At 33.9% G+C, this 22,104-nt stretch overlaps 2 protein-coding genes across 4 annotated transcripts; both read left to right on the forward strand.

Moving 5' to 3' along the window:
• Positions 1 to 1,185: 1,185 nt before the first annotated feature.
• zgc:77880 lies at positions 1,186 to 10,759 on the forward strand. Of its 2 annotated transcripts, NM_200891.1 has the most exon segments (9): positions 1,204 to 1,334; positions 2,443 to 2,531; positions 2,753 to 2,826; positions 4,359 to 4,471; positions 6,884 to 6,945; positions 7,034 to 7,154; positions 7,270 to 7,342; positions 8,654 to 8,798; positions 9,896 to 10,759. In NM_200891.1, coding segments are annotated over 9 exon segments (894 nt in total). In that variant the 5' UTR covers positions 1,204 to 1,209; the 3' UTR covers positions 9,988 to 10,759.
• A 2,858-nt stretch (positions 10,760 to 13,617) lies between these two features.
• On the forward strand, positions 13,618 to 20,576 carry pip4p1b (phosphatidylinositol-4,5-bisphosphate 4-phosphatase 1b). 2 transcript variants are annotated; one of them, NM_001159921.1, is made up of 7 exons: positions 13,642 to 13,859; positions 15,567 to 15,751; positions 17,782 to 17,888; positions 19,585 to 19,690; positions 19,785 to 19,837; positions 19,930 to 20,020; positions 20,120 to 20,576. In NM_001159921.1, exons 1-7 carry the CDS (start codon positions 13,757 to 13,759, stop codon positions 20,261 to 20,263), a joined length of 789 nt encoding a protein of 262 aa, NP_001153393.1. In that variant the 5' UTR covers positions 13,642 to 13,756; the 3' UTR covers positions 20,264 to 20,576. The 2 variants fall into 2 exon arrangements, with proteins under 2 accessions (XP_087091777.1, NP_001153393.1); XM_087235651.1 differs by lacking the exons at positions 19,585 to 19,690; positions 19,785 to 19,837; positions 19,930 to 20,020; positions 20,120 to 20,576 and adding an exon at positions 18,444 to 19,388 and having other exon boundaries at positions 13,618 to 13,859.
• Positions 20,577 to 22,104: the final 1,528 nt, after the last annotated feature.

Raw genomic sequence — 22,104 nt, forward strand, 5'->3', positions numbered from 1 at the left:
ATGAGAACACCTTAAAACATTAAAGGAACATTAAAAAAAACATGAGAGCATTCCAAAACACAGAGGACATTTCAAGAACATGAGAACATTTTGAAGAATTGAAGGAATATTATTACAAACATGAGAACACACCAAAACCACTCCAGGGAATATTCCAAAAACATTGACAGAACATTTCAAAAACATAACATTCCAAAGACATTGAGTATATTCCAATATCATGAGAAAATTCCAAAACATTCAGGGAACATTCAAAACATTGAAAGAATATTCTGAAGGATTGAAGGAACATTATACAATCATGAGAACACTTTAAAACATTACGGGGACCATCCAAAAACATGAGAACATTCCAAAACAAAACATTTTAACAAGAGAACATTCCAAAACATTTAGGGAACATTCCGAAACACAGAGAACAATTCAAGAACATTTCAAACCATTGAGAGAACATTCAGGAACATTAAAAACCTTGCGAAAACATGAGAACTTTCCGAAACATTGCGGGAACGTTCCAAAAACAATCAGCATTCAAAAACCCAGAGAACATTCCAAAACACAGAGAACATTCCAAAACAGTAAGGGAACATTCCAAAAACAGAGAAATATTCAAAACCGAGATAAAAATAAGAACTTTCCAAAACAACAAGAGAACATTCCAAAACATTGACAGGACATTCCAAAAACATGCAAACATTTCAAAACACAGAGAACATTCCAAAACATCGACATTCCATAAAATAGGCACATTCAAAACTGAGAAAACATTCTAAAAACATGAGAACATTCCAAAACATTGAGAAAAAATTCTAAAAACACGAGAACATTAGAAAACATAGAGGGCACATTACAAAACAAAAAAAAAAAACATTCAGAAACATTGAGGGAACATTCTTAAAACACGAGACGATTCCAAAACAAACAGGGAACATTTAAAAACATTTAAGGAACATCTAAAAAACATAAAACATGGGAACATTCCATAAACATGAGTGCATTATTACAAAACATTGAGAGAACATTCAAAAAACAGGAGAACACTTATTCTTTCGAGTTCACGTTTTTATTAAAACTGTGTCATTTTAAAAGAAGTTAAATCAGAGATGCAGGCTCGCAGGTGGTCAGAAGGATTAATAACAGCAGATGACAACACTGCATACGTAACGCTCGTCCTTTTATGACGTCATCAAGAAGACCGCAGATGGGAAGATGGCTGCGTTTCGCTGTCGGCGAGACCCGTGCGGCTTTATTTGTCTCATTTTAACTTACTTCAGCGTCTTTTACGCGGACTATGTTGTAATTCAGTATGTATTGATTCCCGCGTATTCTGGAAGGTGAGTACCGCCTTTAAATAGTCGTTTTTGAGTCCACACGCGCTGTTCGTGAGCTCATCATATGATTGTTAATTTTCAAATCAATCACCCATAGCAACAGCAGATCAAAAGCAACGTGTGTGCCAATTCTTACCGCGTTCTGACGGAGTTTCCCGCGAAACGTGTTTCAAATGCGCTTGAACTGTTTACAAACGCATCGGCGCTGTCAGTCAGTCTGCAGTAGTGCATCATTCAGCGGTTTTACTACACTTGTCTCGGTTACATTCGAGGTCTAAGGTTTCAGGTTATCTCGCTTGAAATGAACAAACCACTTTACCTTATAAGACTCTGGTGCATTATGATATTACTCACAGGTCTTTTTGGAAGTGTAACGTGGTACTCTAAAACATTCATGCTACAGGTTAACATACTCTTAATGATAAATTGTACAAATGTTACCATCTGTTTTCTAGTTATTCATGTCATGAAAGGGATGCAAGTTTAAACGGACCGTGTATTGTTTATTTATTTTTTAGTTTAGATTTGTTTGGGTGACATGTTTGGCTTATTTATAATTTCCTTTCATTTTAAGTTAGCCTATGATCAGTGTTGCTGAGGGTCATGAAATTTCAGGAATATCATGGAATTTTAAAAGGTCTATTCCATTGTTATGTTATTTGTTGATGTCGTGGAATAATGACCATTTTGAGGGATGTAAACAAAAACAATGGTTCCAGCATACTTCCTGTTTTACATTTATAATTTCCATAGCTTCCGAGAATCCACAATAAGCCACATATTGATAAATAATGTTATGATGGCTGTTATAACATAAAATTATGATTGAATCGCCTATTGTTACAGTTATGAAATAGTTTGACAAACAGGAAATGTTCATTATGGGCCAATGACATCACCGCATTTGAACGGGATTTTTGTTTGTCGCTTGAAATTTGTGTTTCAATTCATCAAAATGTAAATTTTCAATACCGTTTTTTTATTACGCTGTTTCACACCTGTTATGGCTTGGCCTTTTTTTTCGAAAGTCACCAAACCTGTTAACTATATGTCATAAGACTGTTAGGTTATTTTGTTTTGTAAATTGACTGTTTTCTTTTTTTATGTTTAGTGTATGGTGCACTCTCCATGGATCAGTGTTTAATATTATTCTATTTCTGCTACTGGCGTGTCACTCAAAGGCAGTGTTCTCAGACCCTGGTAAGTGCCTCAAAATGTAACATTATTAGGTCTTGTTTAATGAATTCAATTTATTTTCCCATTGGTTGATTCGTAGTCTGTTAGTAGTTTAACACTGAAACTACTGTACCATGAATGTTGTTAGTAATATTTTAAGATGAACATATTCCAGGATCGAAGCAGTGTGGGTTTACATAAATCATTCATAAATAAAGGTTATATTGATATATTTACTTTTACAGGAATGGTTCCTCTACCTGAAACAGCCATTGACTTCTCTGACCTGAGATCGCAGTCGAATCGTCTAAATGACAGAGTGAGTGCCATTGTTCTGTTTACTTGTGTATCTTTTATTACAAGTTTTTTTAATTCTTTGAAAATAAAATGTTATATCATGTAGCATTTTATTAAAAGTTTTATTCATCTCATGTAACTGTAAGTATTTTTTTTAACTGCTCCATTTTGTAAAGAAAATGATGTATACTTGTTTTTAATGCCATGTGTCAAAGTTATCTGCATTCAATTATTATGAAAAATTACCCAAAAATCAGATAGATAGTTTAACATTCTCAGATGTAATCTAAAATCTAACAACAACAATAATAATATTAATTAGAGTGATTTTTAAAAACAGCATTTAACAAATCAAAATGTAACAAAATTATAACATTCATACCAACTGCTCAAAAATGTTTCTATAAATAGTCTTAAAGGGATAGTTCACCTAAAAATTTAATATCTGTCATCATTTATCCACCCTTTAATTGTTCAAAACCTACGCGAGAGCTTCTTTCTTCTATAGAACATAAAAAAGATATTTCGAAGAATACTGGTTTTTGGTATCCATTGAATTCCATAGTAATTTTCTTCCTTTGACGAAAAAAAAGCTTGGTTCCACACAATTCCTTTATGTTGTCCCAACACAAATCGATTGAGTTAACACAATCATTTTTTACAAATTTAAGTGGATTGAGCATAAAACGATCAAGTTATCCCTGAAAAAAACAATAATTGTGTTTCCTTTTCCTTCGGCTTAGTCCCTTTAATCAACAGTGGTCGCCACAGCAGAATGAACCAACAACTTATCCAGGGGTTTCCTTCAGGTGCTCCAGTTTCCCCTGCAGTCCAAAGACATGTGCTACAAGTGAATTCAACAAAGTAAATTGGTTTTATACAGCAAATGCCCTTATAGGTGCAACCCAGTTCTGGGAAACAATCATACACACTCATTCAAACGTACACTAAGCCAATTTACTTTGTTGAATTCACTTGTAGCGCATGTCTTTGGAATGCAGGGGGAAACTGCAGCACCTGAAGGAAACCCACGCGAACATAGGGAGAACATGCAAACTCCACACAGAAATGCCAATTGTCCCAATCAGGACTCAAACCAGCAACCTTCTTGCTGTGAGGCGACAGTGCAAACCACTTAGCCACCATGTCACCCTTTAGTCAAATATAAATGTATGACTTGTTCTGTGTACTTATCCAAAATTCAAATGGAAGAAGCAAAGGCCTAAAAACAAAAAGAGGAACGTTTGATTTTAATCAAAATAATCTGATATAAACTTGCATATCACCAAAAATTTATAAAAATATATGCCATTGACACAAAGCTTCTGTCAAATATATAAATGTAAATAAAAACAGGATTGACATAAGAAAATAGCTTTTTTTTACATTATCAAAAAGGTCATAGATTAACTAGTATTTCTGATAACACATAAATCAAAACTAGTTGTACACATAAAAAAAAAAATACACGTTTGTTTATATAATTTGTGTCGTGTGCCTATAGTGAGTGTGCGTAGTGATTATACAGTGTGTTTATTTAATGGTTGTGTTCAGGGCTGTGAGGGCTGGACCGTGTGCAGTCGGTGTGAGACGTATCGTCCTCCTCGAGCTCATCATTGTAGAGTGTGTCAGCGCTGCATCAGGAGAATGGACCATCACTGCCCGTGGTCAGTCTCTTCTCACTGTTTATTGGCTAATCTCATCACATTAAAGGCTTATTAATGCATATTAGTTTAGACTATTGGCTGTGTTTACTTATGATCAGGCCCACACAAAATCTGTGCCTTTAGAAATCTACAGAAAACTAATTTTCACTATTTTTGAGCCTATAATTCAGTGTACTTATTTACTTATGCAAATGTGTGCAAATATGCAGTTCCTTCTCTCCTAAAGTCCAGTGATTCTTTGAAAAGAGTTTTGTGTATTTTTACAGCAAAACTCAAGAATGAATGCATAAAATTCCATATATGAAAAAACACTGTGACAAAAAATCAGATAAAGACAGTAAACATTTAACATTTTCACACATAGTAATATATAAGAACAATCGCATTAATCAATGATAGAAAATGACAATAAACTACAATAGAACTTATTTACTTATGCAAATGTGTGTAAATATGCAGTTTCATCTCCCCAGTTATTCTTGAGAAAAGATTGTTGTGTATTTTTACAGCGAAACTTAACAAGTAATGCATAAAATTCCATATATTTTCAGAAAAACGTAACAAAAGCCACAAATATATTTTTAAAAAAATGTCCCTGCAAAATAAAGGACATGCTGCTATATAATTATTATGTTTTTATATTCATTTTCAGTGTGATTATTGAATAATATGCAAATGATTGTGTACAATACAATATGTGAAGTAGTATTTTCTAGTATTATTGTCTTTTGGGTAGATTATGATTGTATGATTGAGTTGCTCTAGTTTTGTTTACCAATCAAGTGCTTCTAATTGGATTTGAATTCATTCATTTTCTTTTTGGCTTAGTCCCTTTATTAATCCGGGGTCGCCACAGCAGAATAAACCGCCAACTTATCCAGCACATTTTTATGCAGTGCATGCCTTTCCAGCTGCAACTCATCCCTGGAAAACATCCACACACACTCATTCACATTCATACACTGGACAATTTAGCCTACCCAGTTCACCTGTACTGCATGTCTTTGGACTGTGGGGGAAACCGGAGCACCCGGAGGAAACCCACGTGAATGCAGTGGGAACATGCAAACTCCACAAAGAAACGCCTACTGACCCAGCCAAGGCTCGAACCAGCGACCTTCTTGCTGTGAGGCGACAGCACTACCTACCGCGCCACTGCGTCGCCTGGATTTGAACTTTAAACCTTAATTTCATTTTGATTAGTCTCAAAATAATTTCATATAAATTTGCAGATATTTAACAAAATTCAGTTTTTGTAAAATTCAGAAATTGTAAAAAAAGGCCCTTGTAAGGCTTAAATAATAAAAAAAAAAAAAAATGTAAGTGTCTTGAAGATATCTGAACAGAATTGGTCATGAGACTCATTTTATTGCATGTTAATGCCATTTTTTAACTGTTGAACACTGTGATTTCATGTCAAAGTGCTTTTATGCTTAAAATTAAAGGTTTATAATTAACCCTTTAACTACCCCACCAAGAAAAAAATGTTTGGATTGCATTTCTTAACTCTTAATATCGCTAGTTAACACACTCCGTGCATTTTTTTTTCAACACATCCCCTAATTTATCAGCCTCTACCAAATGGTTGATATGTCGGTCGGTTTATGGTAAAAGTACCGGGCTTAATACATATACTATAAAAATAAGAATATATGAAGTGTAAGACCAATTTATTTTAAAAATATATAAAAAATAAAACTTTTTTGAATACTAAATCACCTTTATTTATTTTTTAAAGCATGCCATAAAATATGTCAGATTCTCATTTAACATGCTTTCATGTTTTGTTTTTACAATAAAACCAAATCCAAGTGTAGTAGTGCAACAAGATGTTTTTTTTTTTTTTTTTTTTTTTTGTAAACCAACAATGCTGTATGTAAGACATTATTTAAACCATTATTTAAATGACTTTAACAGTCATTATTTAAAACAGTAAAAACATTGTCAACCGTTTGGTAGAAGGGCAGTAAAAGGGTTTAAAAAAAAACCCTGGTATTAATTTCATCATCACATTTGGTAGTAATCCATTGTATATTATTTTGATTTGTCTTTCACATATTTAATAATAATAATACACTTATTGTTAATCATTTTAATTTAATTATTTTATTGTTTTACTTTTTTTCTGTAATTTATTATTTATTGTTATTCATTTTCTTGACTTTATTTATATATTTATCTTGACCATGCTTGGTCTTGTTTTCCCAGTGATGGGTTGCAGCTGGAAGGGCATCCGCTGCGTAAAACATATGCTGGATAAGTTGGCGGTTCTTGTGGCGACCCCAGTGAATGTTTGGTCTTGGTTACAATCATATCAACTGTGTCAAATTTAACAGTTTAAAGCAACTTAAATTTATTAATACAACAATATACCATATGTACTGTACAGGTGTTCCTTTTTCTCTTTTGTAGGATTAATAACTGTGTTGGAGAGCTTAATCAGAAATACTTCATTCAGTTTCTTTTCTACACGGGTGAGTTTTAAGATCCGCTCACAGACAATATTTCACAAAGTAAAGGAGCATGAAGTGTTTCAGCAGATCTGCCATGTTGTTTCTGTAGGCATGGCTAGCTTGTACTCCATGGCACTGGTGGTTTCAGCCTGGGTGTGGAGGATAAGGAGTGAAAGAGAAGGAGATGAAGAGAAAGAAGGAGAAGAAGCTCCCAGCAAACATCTCATTGTGTAAGTACAATTTCTTTCTGAGAAACTGTATTAATGTTATATAATGGAAATTGGTTTTTTTTTGTTCAGCTATTACTACTTCTCACATTGTTTTTTTATTTTTATTTTTTTACAGGGCACATTATATTATTTTACTGGTGGAGTCGATACTTTTTGGAGTTTTTGTCTTGGTAATATTTTATGACCAGGTATGCTTCCACGTTTTTTATTACTGAAATTATATATTAATATCATTTTAAAATTAATCTACAGCCACAGTACTGATTCATTGTTACAGTATGTTTACATGACAGAACTGTGAAATAGTCCGTGTTTTTTTTCTTCACAGTTTGAAATTAACATACACACTACCAGTCAAAACTTGAACACATGAAGATTTAGTAATGTTTTTGAAAAAAACTTCTGTTTACCAAGCATTCATTTATTAGATAAAAATTAAAATAGTTTATTTTTATTATTTTATATACATTTTGTTTTTGAATACATTTTAAAATGCAGTTTATTTAAAGTAGATTTTTTTGTATTTGCATTAAAAGTTTTTTTTTTTTTTTTTTAATATTATATTATTTTAACCCTTTCATGTGTACAATCACACTGGTGTGATCAGCCTTGTCTGGCCCCTGAAGTGTACAATCACACCACTTGTCATAAATCAAAATTTATCCATGCCTTCAAACAAAGAACATTTATTTTAGGTTTCAGACATTCAAATACACATAACAACAAGCAAAACTTACCATTTAAGGTTTGTAAACTACACACAGATGTCTCCTAATTATTTTTCAATATAACTGGATGGTGTGCTTTGTTCACATAAGAGACACACTGTTTATGTTACTAGAATATTGTCTTTATATTCTTCTCCCAGACAAACAGTTGCTCACCTTCATATATTTCGGCAGAAAATTATGAAAAAATATCATGTAAATACAGCAGCTCGGATCTCTCCTGCAGTTGTTGCTAGAAGGAATACAGCTGTGATCGAAAGTTAATGTGAAGTATTAATATTATTTATTAAATTGCGCATTAATTGTATTTTGTTAGCGGCTACACCTACATTAACCCTAAACATAACCCTCACAGTAATTTGTTGTACAGTATCACAAAAATGATGCTATATAGACGTGAGTATCCTCAGTTGTATACCATCTAGGCTTCACTGTGCTGCAGGAGAGGGTTAAAGATATTTTTGATCAAATAAATACAACCTTCTTTGGCAGAGAAGAGATTAATCATTAATAATATCTTAATAATGTCAGTATTCTTAATGGTAATGTACATATTAATTTTAAGTTCTGTAAGAAAACGTTCAATAAGATTAAAGAATTTTTAGCAAAAAATGTCTAATTAAACAGAACTGACATCGTTTATGGAATGACATTTATTTCATCTTTTTTAATTTAAATTTTAAATGGCTGTCTTTTGTCGATTCTAAGTTTAAGTATATTTGTTCTATATATTGATCTATATATTGATCTCTCTCGTGTTTTTGTCCAAAGCTGGTGTCCATAATAACTGATGAGACGCCCATTGAGCAGATGAGGAACAGACTAATAAAAGACAAAGCCAACAACAGCCAGCCATCACACGTTGCACACACAAGAAAGCCAAAAATTGCACTGCTGAGAGAAGTTTTTGGACGCGGTGAGTAACCATGTTAGATATTATTAAAATATGATAATTTAGTGTTTAATAAAGATGCATTATTATTCGCAGTACTCAATCTAATCAATCTAATATCATCTAATATCATCTATTAATACTTATGAATAATTGTCAATAATATTGTTATGGCAATAAATACCAGAAAATATTGTGACATAATAAAGTCCACATCGGCCATCGCTACACTGTAAAAAATGCTGGGTTCCACACAATTAATTCATGTTGTCCCAACACAAACCGATTAGGTTAACTTAATAAATTTAAGTGGATTGAACCTAAAACCGCTAAGTTGTCCACAATAATCTCAAGAATTGTGCTGTTTCAGCTTATATTATATAAGTACAGTAGTTTAAACAAGCAGCCAAATATTTTTGGGGGTGTGGTTTACATGCAAATGCCTCGCAAATGCAAATTTTAATTTCCGGGTGAGCCATTTCTTTAAACCAGTGATGCCCAAACTAGGGCCCGCGGGCCAAAGTTAGCTCGTAGTAACCTTTGAATTGGCCCGCCATCCCATCTAAGAGTGGTTTAGAGATTGTCATTTTAAATTGAATTTAACCTTTTATTTGTTTGTTTTAGTGTTAAGCAACCAAAAAGGTCTCTCAAATAAAATTTTCAATTTCAGCGGTGTAAATTAATCAGATTTAGTTGAAAATGTACAAACGACTCATAGGGGACAATGCAAAAGACTTTGGTGAGTGAATCAAGTCAAAGGCAGCTTCTGCTTGCCTATTGTATTCAGCATTGAACACCACTTTGTTATAAATGTGATTGTTGATGTTTTTAATCAAAATAAGTTTTAATAGAAAAAATTATACTGCATTAGTTAATATAATTCAAAGTAAAGTTTTCTATTTATTATTCAATATTATTAAATAAATTAGGAAATTAGCCATGGCAACTTTAATGTAAATTAGTAAATGGTATATTTATGTTTGGCCCACAGCTATCAATGATATTTGGTTTTTTGGCTCTTCAAAAAAAAAGTTTGGGTACCCCTGCTTTACACATAGTGACCCAACATTCTCAACAGCATTTCTAATAATACTAAATGTATTTCTCTCACCTGTCTACAGGTTCTATACTGTGTTGGTTATTCCCGCTTCATTCCACCCCTCCTTCTGTTGGCGGCATCAGTTATTCAGCACTTCCTGATTACGACGTGTAACACTAACCAGTTTTTCATCAGTCCTTTTGACCGCTCAATCAGTATGGCAGTATCATATATGTGTGTGTGTGTGTGTTGGGAACTGTGGATATTACGTTACTGAGATGCAGATTTCAGCTCTCATGAATGGTGTGTGAGTGCTTTTGTGTACTTCTGCTTACTGCTTCTCCATTACACACAGAGATTATTACAAGGTACTGAATCTTTTTTCTTCATCTAATCAACTAAATGTTTCTTTTGATATTACCCGGGAGATTTTATGATTTTTTTTTTTTTTTTTTTTTCGGAAGAGTCTTGTTTAAAGTTGTTAAATCAGTATGTTAACCAGCAACCAGTATACATTGTGTTGTATACGGTACAGTAACCACTAATTTGCATTAAGGGACAAGGTCAGCTGTGTTGACTTTATCAGGTAAATGCAATAGGACTCGCCGTCATCCATTTCGATTTCATAATGTGTGTGTGTGTTTGGGTACATGGACTGTACTCCATTTTACATGAGGACTGTATATAAAGATGTATTTTATAACTTTGATTTCTGACAAAAGTGTTGCTGCGTTTTCAGGGTATTAGACTATTTTATTTTTATTTATTTGTTTGGTTTGTTCGAAACGTTCACGCTTTTGCTGTTTTTCGCGGACAGCTTGAGGGATGTGTGTACATAACAGATGAACTTGTATATTGATAATGTTTACATGGATATTTATTTGTGATTTTGTGTCTGTCTAAATGCTGCTCTGACTCACGTGAAGTAAAAGACATGTTTTTCATACTCTGGCTTCTTCTCGCTTTTAAAATCGTGAGTTTAGTTGGAAATAAAACCAGTGGTGCTGAATATAGAAACACTGCGTTTTATTATTTAGGAAATTCACGGTAATTATTGTTGTGTTTAATCAAGTTAGAGCTTTTAATAATCTTAATTTAGTCATTTTAAATAACAGGAAGTGTTATATTATATATGGGTTAAAGACATCATATTTTGTGTTTACGTTAAATTATGATTAACTCTTTTGTGCTGTTGAGGATGTTTTCATCCACTTTGGGGGGATTTGAGTCTGAATTTGGCCATTACTTTTTTCTGTGTTTCAGCAAGCAGAATTATTTTTGGCACACAACAAAGTGGAAAGTTATTGCGTTTCATATTTAACAAACTGTTCACTGCAAATTTTATGTAATTTTGCTCACATGGATAATTGAATATTAATCAGATGATGTCATTACGCTGCTGTGCCGTCAGCCAATCGTTGCATTGCTGATCAGGATTTCGAGGTTCGATAGATCTGTCCTTCACAACACACGCAGCAATCTCAGATCAGTTTATCCAGACATTTTATCTGATTCACAAACTTGTTTAAAGAACCAAATTAGCCAGAGATCAGTTATCAAGATCAAAAGATCCAGGATCTGCCAAATCATCTTTGATCATTTAAGCAAGGTATGAAGAACGGACCCCTGATCAAAACTATTAAATTGCTTAGAAAATTACAGGATTTTAACTCTTTAATTGCTAAGTTTACAAATTATGTCAACTGATTTGGTAAAAAAAAAATCACACAAAATGACGTATTTTCAATATAAAAAGTGTGGACTGGATTATTTTAACTTTTTTCAAAGTCTTGGACATGTGAAACAGCATTGCCTTTGCATTATTTTTGGTGATTTTCACTTTTGGTGGCTGTTTTTGCCTCATTGACTTCCATTATAACCCAATTTTTTAATTACAAAATCATGAGATCATATACTAATGCATTTTTGATTGTTGGTAGTTTTCCCTGTTGGGAAGAGGTAAAATTTGTAATTTGTACTGCTGATCTTCAGTTGGAACCATTAACCTTTTATATAGGCCTGTGCACTTTTTATAAAGTATAACAGCAATTTAAAGTGTGTATGTGTGTCTGTGAGTGTGTGAGGGACCTTTGCACACTTACCTTGATGTGTCTGTGAAAATCTAAATATGCATCTCAGCTCTCAGATCTACACGGAGTAAACAGAAAACAAAGACTGTGTGTTTATGCACCATCAAATGTGGTTCTTATGGAAGTCAATGGGGCAAAAACAGCCACCATAAGTAAATTCGGGAGAACAAATAAAAATCTAACAATGCATCAAAGCCAATGATGTCACTAATCATTCACATGTCCAAGACTGTGACAAAAGGTAAAAAAAAATGTTTTTGTCCACGATTGCTTTATATATTGAAAATATGTAATTTGTGTTTTTTTTTTTCTTCCCCCAAATCAGTAACATCATTTGTGAACTTGGCAATTAAAGAGATAAAATCCTGTCATTAAAAAAAAAAAAAACATTTAGTAGTTTTGATCAGGACTGAGAAATTCAGAATTCAAAATTGAAAAGTTTATGTATTTTTACAGCAGTTTAATTCAGTGGATGTTTTTATCCCAAACATAACAAAAGAGTAGTAAATTTAAAAAGTGCACAAGGGTTAAGTGATCTTATACATAGAAATTATATTGAATGCAAGTAAAAAATTCAATTAATATAATAGGAAAAACAATAATGTGAAATCACGTGAAATAATCTGCCAAGTGTGTGTAAAATGTAAACTTATGTAAAAATTTACTTATTATAATATTTTGTTTTGTTTTTGTTAAATATGAAAACATGAAAACGTACTTGCTCACAAATGGGAACTTTTGAATGTGTTTATGTTTACAGACATTTTAAAGGATTTTGGTGAAGTATAAATATTTAAAATGACAACATTTCTTGAATAATTGTTTAATATTTTATTTAATTATTACAGTTCTGAAAATGCCTGACAAGATTTTTACTATATTAACTCTCTATACTATGCAGGGTATCTGCGGGGTCTTAAAGTCTTAAATCTCAAAAACTATATTTTAGGCCTTAAAAAGTCTTAAATCTACTGAAATATAGTGTTGTAGGTCTTAAATCTTTTTAACAGGTCTTAATTTCCTTTGGTCATGTATAGCTGCCTAATCTGGCCATTAACACTCAAATGATCACCAACAATCCATCTCAATAAAACATTTTATTTTAAAATAGCATTAACACTATTACTTGCCTTACAGAGGAATTCATTTAAATGTTCTCCATTTATTTACTGCTAAGGATACCGACCTGACCAATATTTGTTATTAGATTATCATTATTGTATTATTAAATCTATTAAATTATAATCAGTTTTTGATCTTTTCCAACTGGGCTGTTCCAAAAAAATCCTTAACATTTAGCTTTGTATAAGTGTAAAATTTCCTTGATAATGGGTCTTTAATTTCACTGGTGAAGCCTGCAATAACCCTGCTATGTGTTTGAATATGATTTTATCCCTTAAAACAACAGTTATTGCAATGATGACACAAATGATCTTATTTTACAGAATAATTAAGCGACCTGACTGTAAATAAAAAGCATTTATCTGCTCCTAATATTTGACATTCACAAATGCAGTCAGCTTTTTTCTTTTTTAAAGGCGTCTATAGTGAGAGCTGGACATTAATATTTCACTCAAAGCACAGCACACCTAAATGAGCGACAGCTAATTAAAATGGGATCATATAAATTTTTCAATTCTTGCGAACTCGCCGCTCATTGGCCTAATCTATGGTCACGTGCTAGTGTTGTTATTTTTGTTGTCGACTTCCTGATAGCAGAAATCATGTGATTCTCTGACGCTTCCTGGAGCTTTACTTTCACGCATCACTTTTTTTTGCTTTGCGTGACAACATTCACCGGTGACAAACATCAGCATCAGGATTTAGTTGCAGATTTTGTGCCCGTTTACGGTATGGCTGACGGGGAACGATCACCTTTACTATTGGACGGTCGCGATGGAATGACGGGACTGTCACTGGGAGACGAGCCCTACCGACCGATCAGCAAACCGCAGAGTGAGTCAAACATGATCCAGATTGACACTGGCTGTAATTTACAGCATGTTCATTTTGCTATCCACAGTATATTTGAACATATGCGAATTGTAAAGTACTATTTAGATCCACTGGCAATGATGCCTACGCTCACGTTATCTGAATAAGCAGGATTTGAGAATCCTGCGGTTTATGAATTGTGTTGTCATTTATTGTACACACCGCACAGTGAGTGCATATGTTGATCATGTGGTTCAATGTGCAGTAATCTGTAATCTGGAGACCGTCAGCTCACCACAAATAGATTAGCGTCCGATTACTGAGTTCACCTGAATCACATGACAAAAGGAATCATGATTGCCCTCGGATTATTTTCAGTGTATCCGTCTGAGTGTTATTGACTGTAATCATCAGCGGGAGTATTAATAAACGCTGTTCATTGGCCTTTCAATTGATTCACTTTGCAAGCAAAAAAATACAGTGAATGTGCATGAAAAGAATGAACGATTAGATTTTAGTTAATTTATTTACTTTATTAATATTAATATTTTCTGTTATCTGTCGTATTTCAGGCACACTGTTCTTATCATTAATGCATATTTACAATTTATATATATATAAGATAATTTGTATAAAAGGGTGAAATATGTACAGTATTATTAATGTTGTGTATGAAGCATATATAAAATATTCTTTGTTTACCTGATTTCGTTGTCAAAGTAATGTTTTAATGCATATATACAGGTGAATAAATATTTTTATTTTAAAAGAGACTACTTTTTAACCTTTTTATCTATCTATCTATCTATCTATCTATCTATCTATCTATCTATCTATCTATCTATCTATGGAGGACGAAGCTTGCAAAAATGATTAATTAACAAATATGCAAATTTATACAGTAAATAATTCCATAAATTCCTGCATAAATAAAATAATAAATAAATATGCAAATAAATAAATGTATATATAAATTCACACATTCCTGCATAAATATATAAATAATTAATAGTGCAGACAGATAAATAAATAAATAAATAAATTGCACAATTTTTTTAGGAAAAACAAAATGCTAAACTACCCCCCTCCCCCCAAGAAGCGTTACTTTATTTAATTGCATTTTTATTTATTTAATGTTTTATTTATGCAGGAATTTTTGCATTTATTTACTGGTTTATTTATATATTTGCATATTTATTTATTGTTTTGCAGATTTCGTCCTATCTATCTATCTATCTATCTATCTATCTATCTATCTATCTATCTATCTATCTATCTATCTATCTATCTATCTATCTGTTATATCTGCTAGCTGACCCCCCCCCCCCCAGTTGAATATGCTTTAAGAATATATTTAGTATTTTTTTATAATAATAATTCTTTTCCAGAAAGTTTCACTGACATTTACTTATTAATGCATACTGCAGCTATGATGTCAAACTCACTGCTGACTTACAAGATGTATTCCTGTGGGTTGTTATAATAATAATTTCAATTTATTAGTAAAATAGTCTGAGTTATGAGTCTATGCAGTTTATATTGTAGAAGAAAACAATGAGAATTTTTTCCAACAGACCTCATACTCTTGGATGACTGAAAATTAGAAAGCCTCAGGAGAATCCCTGCTGAATTAGTCTTGTGTGATTTGACATCATGAATGCAACACTAATAATACTTGAATGGAAAGGAAATTGTCATTTTTCGCTGAAGTCAGTCATTTTCCCCCAGATTTCGCAGTGTTCCCGTCGGCTCCTCCAATGCTGGGAGAAGCTCCTCCACCGTACTCCCCGCTGGGCTCTCCGGAGAGCAGCAGCGCTCCTGTCATCAGCTGCAGAGTCTGTCAGTCGCTTATTAGCGTGGAGGGCAAAATCCACCAGCATGTGGTCAAATGTGGCGTCTGCAATGAGGCTACAGTGAGTCAACAAACACATTCATTTAGGATTCCTTTCATCACATGTTCAGTGATTAGTGAGGAGATGAAACCTGTTACAGATTTAAAGGGACAGTTCACCCAAAATTTAACTTTACTGTTGATTTATCCACAGTCAATTCGAGATGTAGGTGACTATTTACATTGAGCTCCACAATTGCTGAGACTGTTATTTCAGCATGTTGATGTACTTCCTGCTGAAACTGAATATTAAGTAGGGGGCGGAGCTTTCTTTTTCGTTTATTTTTTGGCTCAAAACTTCTGTTCTCATTCACTTCCATTCATTTTTAGATGTTAAAAGCAGCTCATTATGCTGCTGGATGTTTCTGCACGGTGGCTCAGTGGGTCGCCTCACAGCACGAAGGTCGCTTGTTCGAGCCCCAGCTGGGTCAGTTGGCATTTCTTTGTGGAGTTTCCATGTTCTCCCTGTGACTGATAATTTTTTTTTTAATGTTTAAAAAACATTTATTGTTTAAAAAACACGTGCCTGGGCACGCTTACGTCATCGATTCTGTTCAGTAAGCGCTCTTACTCAGCACAGTGGAGATTTCTCTAGTTAAATCATTTAAGTCATTTGTTATGCAGTGACATGCAGTCCGATATTTCGCCACTTTTGGCGCTCATGAACAATCATAAAGCCCTCATGCTGCAGGAATGAGGAGGTCTGCTGAAGGTGCGCAGCTGCCGTGCAGTGAGGGGTTTGCGTATTTAATAAACTACGGCAGTTTGCATTCATTGAACCGTAAGAATGATTAATAAATCCATATGAAACAGTCCCTTAAAAGTCACATCTCGCAACCAATAGTCTTTTATTGAAGATTACCAAAACAAACACTTTTTATCCACCTTAAGAATAACCTTGTGGGCTAGCAAAATAAACATTGTAACTATTGATTTCGCGTGCATTTTAGGCTGCAACTGTGGATATTGGGGATTCAAATTAGTGATTTTTGAAAAACGTATTTATTTTTTGTTGATTAATAAAGGGTGTGTTGTTTCCGAGTCTTGATTGCTTATGTTATGCATGGGGATTGGATGCAGTGATATTCATTGGGGGTTTGGTGCCTTGCCTCCTTTTGCTCATCCCCCCATGATGGTTTGGTATAGGGGTGGGGTTTGGTGCCACGCCTTCTTTTGCTAATCCCCCCATGATGGTTGGGTATAGGGGTGGGGTTTGGTGCCACGCCTTCTTTTGCTAATCCCCCCATGATGGTTGGGTATAGGGGTGGGGTTTGGTGCCACGCCTCCTTTTGCTCATCCCCCCATGATGGTTGGGTATAGGGGTGGGGTTTGTATGGATGTACTGCGTCAAAGCCTAAGTGAACCGCGCTCTTCCAACCGGACCAAGGCCAGCCTAGTGAACCGTGCCTGAGCCCGATTCAGAGCACTTACACTTTTCAAACGATCCGGGAAACGGGCCTGGCCATAGTTCGGATAGCATAGTGTGAGTAGGCCTAAAGCTGCGGTCACACTAGATTTTGTGCGTGCGAAATTCTGTTGTACGGCTCTGCGAAAAGGGGCGGGCTTAAACAAGATAATTAGACATTTTTAAAAAATGAGCGATTTGTGTATATTTAAAATTTTTGTCCAGAGAGGTCATGTTTTGATCCGCGATTGGTCTCACGCAGTCAAGTGATGCAATTTGGCAGGTCAGAGTTCACCTAGCTTTAACTTTGCACTGCAGTGAACTGCAAATCTTGACGCATGAACTTGCGGTTCCGGTCTGACGCAGTGTGCGTATGAACAGAAGTCGATAGGGAGAAATGTGCAGTGTGATCGCAACTTTACCTGTAGGTTTCAAACAAGCCTGAAGTACTCAATTAGTTTGATCAGGTGTTTAATTAGGGTTGGAACTAAACTGTGCAGAGCTGTGGCCCTCCAGGAATTGGCTTTGACACCTGTAGAATAGCCCGAGGGTCAAGAAATGACCAGCAAACTTTCCTTTTTGGGTTAACTGTCCTTTCAGAAAAATGAAAGTTCAGACTGTAAGATCATTTCCTGTTTTTTCTCTAGCCTATAAAGAACGCTCCAGCGGGAAAGAAGTATGTGAGGTGTCCGTGTAACTGCCTGCTCATCTGCAAAGTCACCTCACAGAGGATCGCCTGTCCTCGGCCTTACTGGTGAGAGAATTAAGGAGGCATTTTAATCTGATATCACGCTCAATATTGTTCTGTATTACCCAAAACTACTTGTAACGTCTGCCTTAGGTTGTGTATAGTTGGATTACTGCTCCAGTATGTTAGGTATAGGTTTCTAAAAACTGCTCTTATGTCCAGTGTTGTGTTCATATTTATGATTAGTGAAGTTTATTTACAAACTAATTTCTAGAGGATCACATGCTTATGATTGTTCCTGGCTGGTCTATCATTAGCTAATGCTAATCAATGTCAATTTAGAGCTAGTATTTGAATGATTCTTTAGGGTAATGTCTAAAATTTTGACAAAACAGATCAATTTGCTGACATTTTAAGATTATAAGGCTGAACGGATGAAATGCCATCAGTCTACAGGGATTTCCCAGAATTTGTCTTTTTCAATAGGGAGATCACAATATTACAATGGTATGAATACAGTACTACAACATACAAAAGAGAGAGATCGACTTAGAATGTCTATTACTTGTTTAATAATGATTTGATCAGCTTTAGTTTGAAATTGTGCTATTTTTCTTTTAGGGCTTATTATGCATCCTGTCGCCATCTTGTGAATGAACATCGTCAACCGTGTTTGCTCAAAGACAGGCTAATGAACGCTGATGCGCTTTCTCTCATAAATGATAAATATTTTAAAATAGGCACTATTTTTATAAATAAACTGCACAGTTTTAATCTAAACAACTACATTTGCGATTAAAAAGCCTCAAAAGTACATTATGTTGTCCAACAGCAGCAATATTTGTCAAACTGTAGAGTGTCCTCTGCTTGTTGCTGTATGTGGGCGGAGTAATTCACAAGAATGAAGAGGCTGGTCAAGTGCTGTTACTGGCAGAATATCGCACAGCTATCAGCCAATCAGATTCAAGAACCAGACAGAACAGTAGAAATATATTTATGTTTTATAATTGTATATATTGTATTTTAAGTGTGATGGTAAACAGAAAATCATAGATGTAAAATCGGCTAAAGATGATATTATTAGCAACTTAAGAATATATACAGTTGAAGTCAGAATTGTTAGCCCCCTTCGATTTTTTTTTTCTTCTTTTTTAAATATTTTTCAAATGATGTTTAACAGAGCAAGGAAATTTTCACAGTATGTCTGATAATATTTTTTCTTCTAGAAAAAGGCTTATTTGTTTTATTTTGGCTATAATAAAATTAGTTTTTAAATTTTTTAAACACCATTTTAGGGACAAAATTATTAGCCCCTTTAAGCTATATTTTTTCTCGATAATCTACAGAACAAACCATCGTTATACAATAACTTGCCTTATTACCCTAACCTGCCTAGTTAATCTAATTAACCTACTTCAGCCTTTAAATGTCACTTTAAGCTGTCTTGAAAAATATCTAGTCAAATATTTACAGTCATCATGGTAAAGATTAAATAAATCAGTTATTTGAAATGAGTTATTAAAACTATTATGTTTAAAAATGTGTTGAAAAAATCTTTTCTCCGTTAAAAAAAAAAAAAAAAAAAAAAAATATATATATATATATATATATATATATATATATATATATATTAATAAATTAATTTTCTTTTTGATGGCTTAAAGAGTGCTTTGTAAAATTGTCTTATTATTTTTAATGCTGAGTTTAAAGAAGGAGCATCAATTTCTATGTTTGTGTCTCTTTTTTTTATTTGTTGGAATAGTAAGCGAGTTATCAATTTAGGTCCAGTTAATCCTGGTGCAGGGAGTCCAAATCCTCAGCCTACTGGAGCCAGAGTTTCCTGTGGCCACTGTGCAAAGACCTTCTTGGTAAGAACTTTTCATATCCATTTAAAAAAAAAATCATTTCAAATCTCTTTATTGATTCGTTTTCTCATCAATTGTGTTTCCATTGTTGATTTAGTGGACAGAGTTTACAGATCGGACATTGGCTCGCTGTCCACACTGCAGAAAAGTGTACGTTTTTATGTCTCTATTCAGTACTGCTTTGTTACATTAACTACAAATGAAATAATTGCACGAACTTCAATTCTTTTTTATCCATATAGTTCATCGATAGGCCAGAGGTACCCTCGAAAACGGAGTTTGATATGTTTCCTGTTGTGTTTGATCTTCGTCATAACAACAGCGGGATTGATTGTAAGAATAAAGCATTTTTTGATTTCTTTCTCTTTTTTTTAAATGCATTTCAGACTAACAGGAGTCCTCTTGTATCTGTTTCTCTTTCTCTCTATATAGGCTGGTACATGGTTGAAAGCACAGAAATATAAGGGCATTTACGCATCCTGGGTATTTTTCATTGTCCTGGTGCTGGTTACTTTAGTCAGAGCTTTACACTGGGCCTGCATGAAAATCAGTGAACCGCTACACAACTACTCATAGGAGAGATTCATCCACGGAGAGCAACAGACAAGAAAATGGAGAACATGTTCATAGTTTGATGCTCTGCCTAAATGGGTGAAAACCTGTGAGGAAAGAGTCAGTAATATTTCACCTCAAAATCAATGCAATACATAGGTTTGATAATGTTTAATGGCCCAAAACCTTTATTAATTATACAAAAACAAAAATAAATAATAATAATAATAATAATAATAATAATAATACTTAATATTCCCTTTGTTTTAGGGGTGAATTAGATGGGTGCTCATTTCTTCCTTAGAATAAAAGGTTAATAAACGTAATAAACTTTTTATCTCATAATTCTGACATTTTTTTACTCGTCAATTCCAAGTCAGAAAGTCAGAATTTAGAACTGTACAACATAAACCCAGATCTGAGAAAGCCTTAAGAATTACCACACGTAAACTCTTTTCTTTTGAATATTTTGAGGGGGAAAAGTTAGCAGCTCGATTTATTATTATTATTTATAAAGATTTTTTGGGGCATTTTTGCCTTTATTTGACAGGACAGTAGATTGACAGGAAGTGAAGTGTGAGAGAGAGGGGGGTAGGATCGGGAAAGTCCCACGAGCCGGGATTTGGAATGCCCTGAGCACTGCCGCACTGCCGGCGCACTAACCACTGGGCAATGGTGCCGACATAGCAGCTGTTGCAACTCAAGCTACTAGTAGTAAGAAAAAAAGTCAGAATCGCTAGTTTGTAACTTGCTGATCTGAGATCGTGAGTGGAGATTTGTGTCAGATTTGTGAGATGGTGGAAACAAGCTTCCATAGAAACGTGTCATGAATGCTTTTTACCAAATTGTGTTTCTTTGTGTGTTTTTTTTCCTCCCCTTTTCCTTATCTTCGCAGTGCTTCACTTTTGTATCCAGTCTGTTCACATTCCTATTACGAATCCACTTCCTAAACACTGAACACAAAGAAGAAGCATTGAGAAACAAATTCCAGCATTGTCAGGAATTAAACAGAAACTTTTTAAACCATTTTTAATCCTGTCAATTACCTCTAGACATCACTGTGGCGTCACCCAAATATGCTGAAGCGTTGTGTTAGAATGAGACTGTGGCCAATTTGCTGACAGAAAAGTGCCTCGTATGACAGTAAAAATAACTAATAAGGCTTTTTTTTCCATATATGAAGAAATCATAACTTTTAGCTTTATTTAAAATTGAACCCTGACCTGGAACATGAAATGTATGAGCAACTACAACAACAAAAAGAAGTCAAACTTGTGAAGTATTTGGAAAAGTTTATATAAAAGTGGAAAAAGCAAAAGCTCTATTTAGGCAGCAGTAAATAGATTATTAATTTAGTTTGTTGCTGTCGCATGGATATTATTTGACTATTTTGTTTTCTAATGTGTGGCCCAGTTTTAGACCAAACCGTAACCTTCGTTTTAGTAATACAGCATCATCAGCATATCTTCACTGTAAAAAGTTGACACATTTACTCACTTTAAGTCAATTAATCACTTTTAAAGCAGAAAATCTACTCCCTATACATGTAGTCAACTAAAAACTATGTATCAAATTTACTCACCTTTTATATAAAGTGATTAGTTGACTTTAAAAATGTAGTAAATTTTTTAAAGTGTTTAATTGATCTGAAAAAGGGAGTATATTTGATGCTTTTAAGCGATTTGACTACTTAAAGTGAGTAAATTTGTTGATTTTAAAGTGATTAGTTGACTTTACATAAAAAGTGAGTAAATTTGCAGCTTTAAAAGCAACAAAATTACTCATGGCTTTAAAAGAGTTAAGTTGACTACTTCAAAATTGAGTAAATTTGCTGCTTTAAAGCGATTAGTTGACTGGAAGTGAAT

Source organism: Danio rerio, chromosome 1 (genome assembly GCF_052040795.2).
Source record: "Danio rerio strain M-AB ecotype USA chromosome 1, GRCz13ab, whole genome shotgun sequence".
NCBI classification, from domain to species: Eukaryota; Metazoa; Chordata; class Actinopteri; order Cypriniformes; family Danionidae; genus Danio; species Danio rerio.